The following is a 12,569-nucleotide window of genomic DNA, read 5'->3' as shown; positions in this document are numbered from 1 at the left end:
TTTTTTTTTAAATAGCACTGAAATGCAGTGTATAGCCATTTTTCAGCCCTATTGTACAAACAAATTAAATTCCTAACATCTCTTGGCTCATTATCTACAGACTAGGCTCCAGTATATTGGGTTCACAATGACTGTGTAATTTACTAAATTTGTACGTTTCACTTGGCAATTTAGTTAATAACAGTTGTCGTTACACATTAGTTTGCAAAATTATTGGAGAGAAAGCAAACCTGTGTGTTGAACAGTATTATCTCTTTATTTAATGAGTTGTTAGATTGTTTGTAAGGAATGACAGTCTCTAAAATTCTGAATGGTAAAGTGAACAGTTGCAGGTCATGAGTAATTTAGTTTGAGTATGATCAAATATCAGGCCAACTTGATCTGCAATGCAATTTGTTTCTTAAAGACTGAACAGAGAGGAGTTTATTTTCTGTCAAAAGCACATGTGGTTCTAGTGGGATACTAGAACTGAAATTAACAAAACGTTTATTAAATTCTTTGGCTGAGGACAAAACAAGTCTGAATGTTAGTGACGCTGAGCACTACATACAGAAAAACTCATCATTAGTTACACAAAATTATCAAAAGCTAGATATGTGCAGAGTTGATTTTAGTTCTATGTTCCAATATTTTTTTCACAAAACCAAACATTTGAAGGGGACAATAGTGGGAAGACTTATTCGTAGTTAAAAATGCTGATGGCAATGACTATCTTCTCCAAGTTTGTGTGGGAAAAGACAGAACATCCATGAAAAAAAAGACAATTAATTTATTAGATGTTGCTGATCAAAGATAACAAAAATAAAACAACAAAAAATACAAACCCATAAAACATTTCTTCAGAACTTGAATTGTATGAGCAAGATCCCAAGAATAATGCATTTTTTTTCAGTGTCTGTTTACAAATAATATTAAGGTTTCATAAAAAAGCTATGAATTATATTTACAGAATAAAGAATACAGGATGAAGCAGGTACATCTCTGAAGGTTTCCATCAACACAGAGAGACAATTTCCTTCCTTTTTAAGACACACAGCTGAATTTACAGCTAGGATTAAGAGCAAGAAAGAAAACCCTACCTTGTCACCTTCTTCAACTTCACAGATTTTCTCTTCATTTGCAGGGTTCAAAACTTCAAATTTTTTGCCACTGATGGAATCATGCCACTCATTGTTTATAAATATCTGAAGAAGAAGAAATAATACAACAATATTAGTAACATATATGCAGTTATCTATTACCTGTCTGATTGATAGGCACCTGAATAAAAACCGAATAGCTGTTTCTACATTATTCTGAAGAGATGGGTAGTCACATATGCACACAACTTCCTCTGGAGAGACATTTTCTTTCAACATGACATCTTCTTTCTAGACTATATTTTCACTTTCTTTCATATAAAAAAAAAGTTACTGTTATAAAGTAGTTCTTCCTCTCTCCAGCTAAAGTCTGTGATGTATAAAGGAAGTACAGTCCTAAATGAATTACCTAAAACTTAAGTATCCTATATTCACAGGGTTGGTAATGATCGAGTGTCTTTCTGTTACTTCCCAGGACAGAGGTAAACGCAAACCTTGGGTTTAGTACATACAGTATCTTAAAGAACAACATTTTATTTAGTTTTGCTTCAGTATCACTTCATTGTTGCCTGCCAAAAAAGAAAATCCCAAAGCCAGTAGCATATTTTTGTAAAATTAATGTCAAGACCAAAAAATTCGCCACCACAGTCAACTGAATGAAACAAAGAAAGACAAGCAGAGTAAAAAAGCATGTGAGTATACCTCTCTACCTTCATGTTACAGGAAAAAATAATTAGAGATTAAGGAAGGGGTTTTTTACTTTTCAGTAAAATCCTTTCACTTTGTGATTTGAGCTGATTGCTGAGCATTGATTAGATTCCCTTTCAGGCTGCTCTTTGTAAATTGGTGCCTCATTGAATGTGATCCTAATCAAAATTTAAAAGCAGAAATGTAATGCTCTTAGTCTTTTACAGAAAAAGCAGTATTTGTTTCATTAAATAAATAAAGGAGTCATTAGTGAAGAAGAAATGAGTGATGTGTTCACCAGAAGTAAACTAGTAAATTGTTAGCAACTTTTGAAAAAGTCTAAATTCTGCTTGTAGTTGGTGTTTTTCACAGATACGCTCTGCTAAAAAACTAAGCAGCACACACTGGGAGAAAAGCCCTCTCTCATATATAATAATGAATTGAATAAAAGACTCGTCACTGAGCCACTTTCTGTCATTTACCAGCACTCCTGGATAATGGGGAAGATCCCAGATGACTGGCGATGGCAAATGTGACACCCATCTACAGGAAAGGCTGGAAGGAGAAGTTTGAGACCTATCAATTTAACCTTGGTGTCAGGGAATGCCATGGAGCAGATCATCTTGAATATTGCTATGCAGCACATGAAGGGCAACCAGATGACAGAGCCCAATCAACACCAGGCCCTGTTGAACAAATAAGATCTCCTTCTATGGCAAAGCGATGGGCTTAATGGATGAGGGAAAGGCTGCAGATGTTGTTTATATGGACTTTAGTACAGCATTTGACACTGTTTCCCACAGCATCCTCCTGGAGAAGTCGTCTGCTCGCAGCTGGCCAGGCCCAAAGAGTGCTGGTGAATGGAATTAAATCCATCTGGCACCTGATCACAAGTGTTGTTCACCAGGGCTCAGTATTTGGGGCCCATTCTCTTTGATATTTTTATCAATGATCTGGATGAGGGGATTGAGTGCACTCTCAGTAAGTTTGCAGATGGCACCAAGTTAAACAGGTGTGCTGATCTGTCTGAGAGTAGGAAGACTCTAATAGAGGAATCCGTACAAGCTGGATTGATGATCTGAGGCCACTTGTACGAGATTCAAGAAGGCCAAACATTGGGTTCTGTACTTGCATCACAAGAACCTCACGCAATACTGAAGGTTTGGGGCTGAGTGACTGGAAAGCTGCCTAGCAGAGAAAGACCTGGGGATGTTGATTACCAGGCAGCTGAACGTGAGCCACCAGCATGCTCAGGTGGCAAACAGCATCTTGAACTGTACCCCAAATAGTGTGGATAGCAGAACCAGGAGTTTTTCCAGGATTGTCCCTCTGTACTTAACATGGGTGAGGCCACATTGTAAGCACTGTGTTTGGTTTTGAGGCCCTCACAGACACTGAGATGCTGAATCAGATCCAAAGAAGGGCAAGGAAACTGGTGAATAGTCTGGAAATTAAGTCTTATGAGGGGTGACAGAGGGAACTGAGTTTTTTTAGTCTGGAGGAAAGGAGATGGAGGGAAAACCTTATCACTCTTTATAACTACCCAAAAGGAGGCTGTACAAGGTGGGTGTCAATCTCTTCACCTAACATGTGATAGGATTAGAGGAAATTGCATCAAGTTGTGCCAGAGGAATTTTAGATTGGATATTAGAAGTAACTTCTTCACTGAAAGAGGTATGAAACACTGTAATATGCTACCCAGAGAGGTTGTTTAATCCCCATCCCTGGAAGTGTTGAAAGGATTCATAGAAGTGGTACTAAGGAACATGATTTAGCACCAGACTTCATGTAGTTAGATAATGGTTGGTCTTGATGATCTTAAAGGTCTTTTCCAATTCAGATGATTCTATGAATTGTTTTATTAATGACATCATAAACACCTATCTTTTTAGTTACTGTTTTTCTACATGTCCTAATCTTAAAAAGAAAGAAGCTAACCTTGCAGACTGAATTGGCATATATGAAAATGTTTGCACTGGCTATATTAAAATGCCTAAGATCTGAGAATGAAAGGATTTTCAGGGGTAGCTCATGGGCAGCAGGTGCATGTGACAGCAGCTACACATACAACCCTATACAACTCAATAGGTCCTATTTCAAAATATATGGGAGGGAGTAGCACTGCTGGTCAAAGTTTTCAAAGCTGGTTCCTACCCTTCTGTTGTAGGCTAAGGGAAACCAAAACTTAATTGGTATAACCACAAAGAAAAGTCCTTCAGAGGCTAGAGAGTCCCAGGGGGATGGACAGTTCATCCCAGAATATTCTAATCTGTTATTATATTTCATTTTCCTGTATTTCTCTATTTAAGGAAGTGTATAGCCAAAGCTCTCTTTCTTCTCTCCGTCTTGGAGCACACCGTTATCTTTTGTGGGGAAGAAGCTTTCTCCTGGCTGGCAGCAAATTTTCAGCTACACCACTGGGCCTGTTGAAGCCTGTGGTAGGCCTGGGTCCAGTGCATTTGGCCTGCTCTTGGGCCTGATGAGGTTGAGCTGGGTGGAGGTTTTTGGAAGGCTCTGGAAAGGTTTGGCCTGGTAGACCCAGGTGAAGAACTGAGTCTAATCTGTGAATGTATTCCTTTTACCTGAATGCCTTTTGTATATATTTGTAAATAGAATGTCCATTTAAACTTCCAATCAAGTGTGGAGCATTTTTATTTTACTGCTTGGGAATAGGTAAAGTATCTTTTGCCCTGGGCAGATCATGGTTCAAAACTAAGACACCCTCCTTTGAAAGGACTATTTGTAGGATCTCGATCGGCTTACCATAATACTGTTATTTCCCAGTAGTTATACCTTAAGTGCCAAAAGTGTAAGCCTGCACTCAGTGTGTGAATATAATCATACAAATATATAGCAAATATGGGTGCTGACAGCACATACTCTCTTATTGCTTGGTAGGATTACAGCTGATGGTCAAGTGCATGGGGGACTCTTTTCTCTCCCTTACCGACCTGAAAGTTTCTCTGCAAAACACCAAGAATTCAAATGGTGTTCAGCACATACTGCAATTCCTGCTTTTGAAGGGTGAAGCTACTTGTTTGCATGACTTCAGGCTTTGGTGAGATGATTCTTAGCTAATCATTTTTGCTAAACATTTGAAAGCCTTAAAAAGTCTAAATGACATCAGTGAATACTTTCTCCAAAGACAAGACAAAATTTCCACCCACCCCCCCCCATGTCTGCTTTACTTTTATTTTTTTTTTTTTTTTCCTATTTGATATGGCACTTTTCTTCTTCTTCAGGCTCTGGTGTGCTAATTTAGTTGTGCTATAGATCCCTTAAAACAACGTCCGAAGAGGCTTCAGAATTGAGCAGTTTTGCATCTCTCTAGGTATTTTATTACTGAATATTGATAACACTGTTGATGAAATTTGTAGAAATTGGGTACTTTTCTGTTAAAACAACCAGGCAAATGAACAAGGAAATAAGCCACTGTAATTGTTCATGATAAATCAATATTTTTTTAATTTTGTAGTGAAAATATGACATCATACACAACCCTAAAAGAGTAAATGTGACCATTTAAAATATGTTCTTTATAGCATTGTTAAAAGAACTACAATAGTTCTGACTTTTCTATTCTGCCATATCAGATATGATACAAAGTGAATTGATTCAGCAATTGCTAAGTGACAGAAAAAAAAATTCTGTATAAATATCTACTTTAGTTATAATTACTGAGAAGCTACGTGATATTATACAGATGTGAAAATTTAATGGACAACCAGAGTGAAAGCTAAGGATCTCTCAGAGAAATATGAGGTATTTTTCTCTGTTCACAAATTCAAAATAGAACCTGGGCCTTACCCATAGGTTCACAAGACCTGTGTTACCCTAGAGCCTTCAGTCTCTGTGCTACTGCTAGTAAAATTGTGAAAGCAGGATCATTTTATTTTTCTGACTATAAATTAGCCTTGAAACGAAAGGAAAACTTCATTAGAAAGATCTGATACATGGTATGGAAAAGAGCTATATTCCTACCAGGTGTTGTACAGTTTGTTCTTTAATGTGAACATGGTATTTTATATACAGTTCAGTGTTAACAGTATCTATCATACTCTGTCTAATCATCTCTGCAGTCTCTGAGTTTGGTCAGTACTGAAATGGGGTTGCCACTCTAAGCCGCTCTACAGGTGCCTGAGCGCATCTTTCTGATGCTGTTGAGTTGGTGCCCTCACTCTTCACTCTCTCCCAGTGCTGCTGCATTGCTGACATGCATGAGAGATCTTGATCATGCTCATCACTGAGACCATAGCAAGGTCTGACTGACTATACGAAGTACTTTGTTTCAAAGTATGCCTATCTTTAGGGCCATGGTATCTCATCCCACCTTTATTCACTTGAAGTTAGATACGAGAATAACTAACAGAAAAAATGTGATACTATTTTCTTCTCCATCAGGTTGAAGGCTGCACTATTTTTGCTCAGAGTAGCAGAAAAAATAAAATAGAAAAGTACAAAATACTTTGAGGCAGGAAAATCAAAACAAATAATGGTTGACTCAGGGCAGGCCAAAGTCAAGACACTGAAATTGAATGATAAAGACCTTTTGTCAAACAGACCTGGAATTTAAACTCTACCACCACAACCACATATGTTAAGAAAAAGTGACATCTTGCAGGGAACAGATTTTTTAGGTAGTATTGAGAATCTTTACACTAATTGTCTTAGTGGTCCTTAATAATTGATGAATTGTTTGGTATTAACTATCAAGATAAAAAAAAAACCAAACACAAACCTAAATCTTTACATGGATGTGGTAACGATTTGCTATTAATATATTCACGTATGTTTCTGCCTGTTTCTATGTGGTCACCATATACAGGGTATCATTGTTCCCTCTGTCCATTAGGACTTATCATGAAAGTGTTGATTTAACAAAAGCTGTCATGGAAATAAATGTGTAAGTCTCTGGAAATTGCAGATATGTTATTAATTTGATTACAGGAAAATCCACACAGAATTCTGACTATTATGAAAGGGCAAACACAGCAGTTAAACAGTTAATACAGAAAAAAAAAAAAAAAGACCCACAACCCATCTTCAGCAACTTGCTGCACTGCCAAGAAAAGAGACAAAGTAAAACATAAATATTAACATAACACTGTTAGGATGTTACAGTTTGCCAAATTCCTATCTGTCTGTGAGAAGAATAATTGCAAAACATACCATTTTTGGAAGTTTTAAAAGTGTTTGTTTAAATAGTAAATTTATTGCACCAAGCAGTATCACCCACAGTATTAGTTTAGAATATCTTTCTTATTGATATTTCTAACACCATCATGGCTCTATAAATCAGACTGTCATAACGTCTTTCATAACTAGATAGCAGTCTTGCATATGAAAGTGTGAAAGAGAAGGAAGAAATAAAAACTCCACGTGTAGATGGTATTATATAAATTGCAGGCAGCCTCACTCAAAAAATACATGCATCCATGTTTGTTTAATGCTGTGGAGTGTATACTGCAAACAAGCAGGATATGGATATATAAATCCAGGCATCACTGAAATATTAGCCAACATGACTGTCTGGCAACTCACTTGTCCTGATGAAAAAAAAATAAAACCAAACACAGAAAAAAAAACCCAAAAAAACCCAAAAACTGAGCAAATAAACAAAACCAACCAACCCAAACCATCTTATTTTGTCTGTCAGAACTCCACTGGTAGATTTTTTCTACTTGCTGCTTTGTCAGACATAAATGCAAAAGACCTACCCATCTGAGTGTATAGCATGTGTTGTGCAAGGGGCCTATAAGGTTTAGGCCTGAAAAATTGCTTTGCAAAAATTTAGAAATGTTGTTGCAGGAATTTTCTAACTGGCATATCACTAATATTTTTAGGAGAGAAGATGGTTCTTGTTTCAACAGCCTAAAGAATTAATGATTTTCAGACATATTTGCACTAGACCTGAAATATGCATTTCTTGTAGGTGAGACTGTACAATGGCTAAATCTTAGAATTTAAAGTAGAGCCCAGGCAACAAGCTATTGCATGTCAAAAATATCTTGACTGGCTCTATTTCTAAGTGTTAATGTTCAATAAAATCATGTTTCTCTGAAATGACTGTTTTCAATTAAGATAATCTGATACTAATCTCTGTTTGGTGTTAAAGTTACCTGCAAGACTACAGTAAAGTTTAGACAGTTGATTTCATCACTCAAATGGACTGAGCAAAGAATGAGGAGAGAAGACCAGCTTTTTACCTGTCATCCTGTCATTCCAGTGGTTTGGAGTGTTTTTTTTGTTGTTGGTGGTGGGGTTTTTTCCCCTTTCCTTTTCCTTCAGTTCTTGAGTATTTTGAGAGGACCATGACTTCATTTTATAAAGTGTCTGCTTAGATGGGAACTGCAGCATTTGTGCCTGTGCTGCATGAGGAGAGAAAGTATTTGGCTCTGGACTGCTTTGTCTAAGGAACACGCCACAGCTCTGCTGAAATACATTATGTCATCGCCTTATGAAACTACTAAAAACTGAAACTGATATGAAATAATTTTTTTTCTTCTTTCTCCCAAATGTTTTTCCTTACTAGAAGTTGATACATGGTTAATATTTGGAGTAAATTTTTATACCTCCATAGAATTGTATGCAATTTTTGATATCAGAATTACATTTTACTGCTGCAATGAACTAATAATAAAAGAATACACACATTCTATGCATTGCTTGTTTAAACTTTATGATTTGTCAGATGACTTTGTATCTACAAAGACAGCTGATCTTAAAAAGGACTATATTTCTGTAATATATCATTATAGCTTAGATATACTAATTATATTTTTGTGTTTTTTTCACCTCACCTTTGTGAAAATAGAGGCTGCAACTTATGTGGTACCCAGCTATAATTTCCTCCACTCAAAGTGGCTTACTATTTCACACTTTCTCACAATGCAGCCTAGTGAGAGAATTTGCTGCTATATTCTCCCCCTTGAGTAATTTGACAACCTAATAATTAACTAATCTGAGTTTCTCTGATTAAAGGAACACTACAGGGCTTAGTTTAGGCAAAAGCACCACAAAAGAAATCATTTGTCAAACAATTATTGTTTAATTCCTCAGTGTCAACTAAGTAAAATATTTAATAGTAAATTTTTACCCACTTACCAAAGCTAATTCAGTTTATTGGAATATCTTTAAAGGAGATTCAGATATGAAATAAATTCCAGATTACTTTGTGGTTCAACACCCAAGCCAATATAACTATTTAAAATGCATTCAATTTAATTATTGAAATTCAAATTCTTTCACGTGAAAGACATAATCTGAAATGTATCTATTCAAACTTATTGATCCTTTTTCAAACTTATTGATCCTTTTTCAAACTTATTGAAACATTTAGTTACATGATCTCTGTAAATGACTGATAAGTAAAGAGGAGAATTCTTGGAACATCTCCTGCAGACCTTTATTCAGGTCATGTTGATACTATGTCATGGTAGAAGGGAAAATTCTGTCTCCGTTTCTGAGGGATCTGATGATGTCTGATGCGCTTTGAATAGAAAGGTTAATGCATCAGCAGTAATTAATGCTTCCATCATCTGGATCCCTCCAATGTAACTAGTCAAAGTAATCCCCCACCCCACATTCTGACTCGTACAGGACAGAAGAGGAGCAGGATGGGTAAGAAGGCAAACACGGAAAGGCTTTATTAAATTGTGTGATGATTGCTGGGTATGGGATGAAGTTTATATTATCCTGTCTCCTTGTTCCTCAGCACACTCTGCGGCTTTCAGACAATCCTTTTTGGTATTTGAGGAGAAGAGGAAAGCAATGCAAAATTAAAGCTTCTGCAAGGGCGTTTTGGATTTGATCACTTGTGGGTACACACTTTTACAAACGAGTGCATTGTAGTTCTACAGTTACATATTACATGAAGTGTTGAAGTAAATGATACTTTTTATCTAGGCAAAAGAAACACACATTTGCTATGTAACACTCTCCTTAACTGTATACAACAAGCATTTCACCCATGCTGGCTGTCTTGTGGTTGCTTTCCATATTAGAGGATTAGGTGTTTGCAAATTAAATATTTTAGAGGTATAGAAATGTTTACAGGAATTTATTTCTTGCATATTCAGTTACGCTAGATTTCTGAGCTGGCGTTTTGCTCCTATTAGATGTTTTCCTTTGGAGAAAAAAAAAAAAATTTTTGTATTGAGAGGAAGAGTATTAGAGAATTATCATACGGGAGAACCACCAGCTTTTGTAGCCTGCTAAGTATTTACAAAGCCTGGTTCTGTGTGATTTAGTTCAGAAAGACATGCTCTGAAATCTGGTTAGGTTTTTTTCCATTAAAAAAATAGAATGGAAGTTAAAAGGTCTACTACAGGCAATTACTGAACTGGGTTGGCTTTTTTTTTTTTTGTTTTTGAAAATAAGTGGTTCTAGAAGATAAAAGTTATTTCCGTTATAAAAATAATAAGATAAAAAATTAACAGTAACAAAGGAGTCTGTAAACAGAAGAAGTCCTTTCTGATCAATTGTTCTACCTGAATGTTTCAGAGGTCAGTGTTTCAATATTTTGTGCCAATAGTTTGTTCAAAGTTCTTGCAGGTATCTGTGTACTATGACATAAAACAGGCAAAACACTGGGAATACAAGTCTGGATTAAGACCTTCTTTATCTGTGTATTTCTAACTGCATATGGAAAGGATTTGCTATTACAAAAAAATTTGTGGTAATACTGAGTAATTGGTAGACTCTATCTGCTTTATTGATACTTGTTTAAGCTGAAAAACAATTATCTAAGAAAAACATGTGAGTAGTAGAATTAGTTTTATTTTAGTTTCATTTTCACATATTCTTTTCCACAGGGACCTATTTGGTATTATTATGTAAGGTTGATTGTAACATATTGCAATTGTTAACATTTTAATTCATTCTTGCTTTTCTGAACAGTGAAAGAAAATGTTACTTCTTCACTCCATTTGTACTTTCTGAAAACTTATCACTTCAGAAAGCTTGTTTCAGGAGAAATACAACCCCCACCCCAAGTGAAATACGAAATGATTCAATCACACTTGCACATCACCTGATATACCTGGGTTAAAAGGATCACTGAACATTTATTGTTAATATGTATAATATCAGGAAGAGTTCAGAACAAACATTTTAAGCACTGATTTACAGTTGCTCCATGGTTCATCTGAGATTAAAATGTGCACATCCTACTGCCTGAGCTGAATGCATAAGAAAAATTAAGAAACATAAATGCCGCTCACCTTGGTGTACTTAATTTTCAGATCTTTGAGTGGTTCTGGCAGCGCTGGCAAAACTGGAGCAGGGCTGCTCTCTGAACCTTGCTTCTTCATATTTTCAGTTGAGGAGTTCCTGAAACACAGGTGAAATGAGGTAGAAGGGAAGTGCAGTGATTTTTGTCCTTACTGAGCTCCTAGCTTTATTTGTGCTTCTGTATTTGCACCAGCTATAGCATATTTGCATACAGGAATATGATTGGATGAAAGCATTCCTTGCAAAGAGAAAATGACGCTGCTTATTTTTAAGACCAAAAGCAACAGCCTTTCACCGAGTTGAGACACAGACAAAGCAAATGCTGCTGAAGCAATCTGCTTATCCAGACACTATAAATTCTGTACTGTGGAACATAGTTCAAGACCTCCTCATCTTACCCCTAAAATTGCTTTCTCTCAGCAGGCAGGTCCCCGGATTTCAAGTTATTCACGTACTCAAAGGCAGATCTGAAGGTAAAGACAGACTTATTAGCTACGGAAACAAATTAAGCCTTTCTCAATAAAGACTTGGTGAGAATAATTCCAAGAGCTGGAAATTACTCACTAAAATACAAGCAAACTCAGGTTACGCTTTAATATATAGAGAGTACAGTATAGTTCCTGTAATTAATACTTGCTTTGTAGATCACAGGGATAAAGGGTGACTATGGTGATACAAAATCCTTCACATTTTCAGGAAATGTGAAGGTAGGATAAACCTGATTGATCCAGAAGAAAAATACCCTGTGAGAGGAACCAGACATGCTTGTTATTTTCTTCCAGGTAGCACATTTTTAAGCACAAAATTTTTTCTACAGTGGCCTTCAGAAACTCTTAGTTTCAGCCTTTCAAAATGGATTATTTAGCAGACAGAGCTTTTCTACCTGAGGTGAAACTCCCTGGTACATGTATGTCCAGTTCTGATTGTTCAGTGGGAAACATACCCCTAAAAATGGCAAATCATTTTACCTTTCTTCATTAAGTCCTACATTTTTGATAAACATTATCACAGAACAAACTGAGGCTGCATTAGCATTTGTTTTTACATGTGAAGCTACTAGTATATGCAGAATCGATTTGCGCCATAGGAATAAAGAGAAAGGACACTATTGCTTCCATCGAGGTTACAGATGTACCTGAAAAACTCACTGAACTCAGTTAATTCATGTTTCAAGCATCATCTAAACCATCTAGCAATAGAGACTTTCCTGGTTTTAACTAATGCATGATAGAGGACATATAATGAGGTTTATCTAAAAATGCATTAGTTATAGGCAACATACTTTCTGAGTATGCTATAATTGAACATGCTGTAATTGTTGTTGATGGGTTTTGTGTTTAGACATATAGTTGGAGCAAGAGTTACTGGCCTTTAGAGAATTCCAAGTAATTTCTAGATAAGAGAGAATTCTCTTCTCAGAATAGCCATCTTTCAGTGAGATGTAAAAAGCTAGGTGAACTTTAACAAGAGTCAGGCTTTCACACTGTCACATGAATGCTTTAACACCATAATATCCAAGGTTACCACCTCAGTTACTTCCTTTTGGATATATATCTCATCTCTTCTGTTTCA

The 12,569-nt window shown here is 36.2% G+C and overlaps 1 protein-coding gene across 1 annotated transcript in view; it reads right to left on the bottom strand.

The window, feature by feature from the left end:
* The window catches only part of ALDH1A1 (aldehyde dehydrogenase 1 family member A1), a 37,319-nt gene extending 26,230 nt beyond the window's left edge, over nucleotides 1-11,089 (bottom strand). Inside the window, exons 1-2 of the mRNA XM_054398247.1 lie at nucleotides 10,988-11,089; nucleotides 1,080-1,184 (exon numbers count right to left, since the gene is read on the bottom strand). Coding sequence (XP_054254222.1) covers nucleotides 1,080-1,184; nucleotides 10,988-11,077 — 195 coding nt within the window. The 5' untranslated portion in view covers nucleotides 11,078-11,089. The remainder of the gene's footprint in view (nucleotides 1-1,079; nucleotides 1,185-10,987) is intronic.
* Nucleotides 11,090-12,569: the final 1,480 nt, after the last annotated feature.

This window comes from Indicator indicator, chromosome Z, assembly GCF_027791375.1.
Source record: "Indicator indicator isolate 239-I01 chromosome Z, UM_Iind_1.1, whole genome shotgun sequence".
Taxonomy (NCBI): Eukaryota; Metazoa; Chordata; class Aves; order Piciformes; family Indicatoridae; genus Indicator; species Indicator indicator.
The sequence above is the reverse complement of the archived record's forward strand: the minus strand, read 5'-3'. Positions and strand labels throughout refer to the sequence as shown.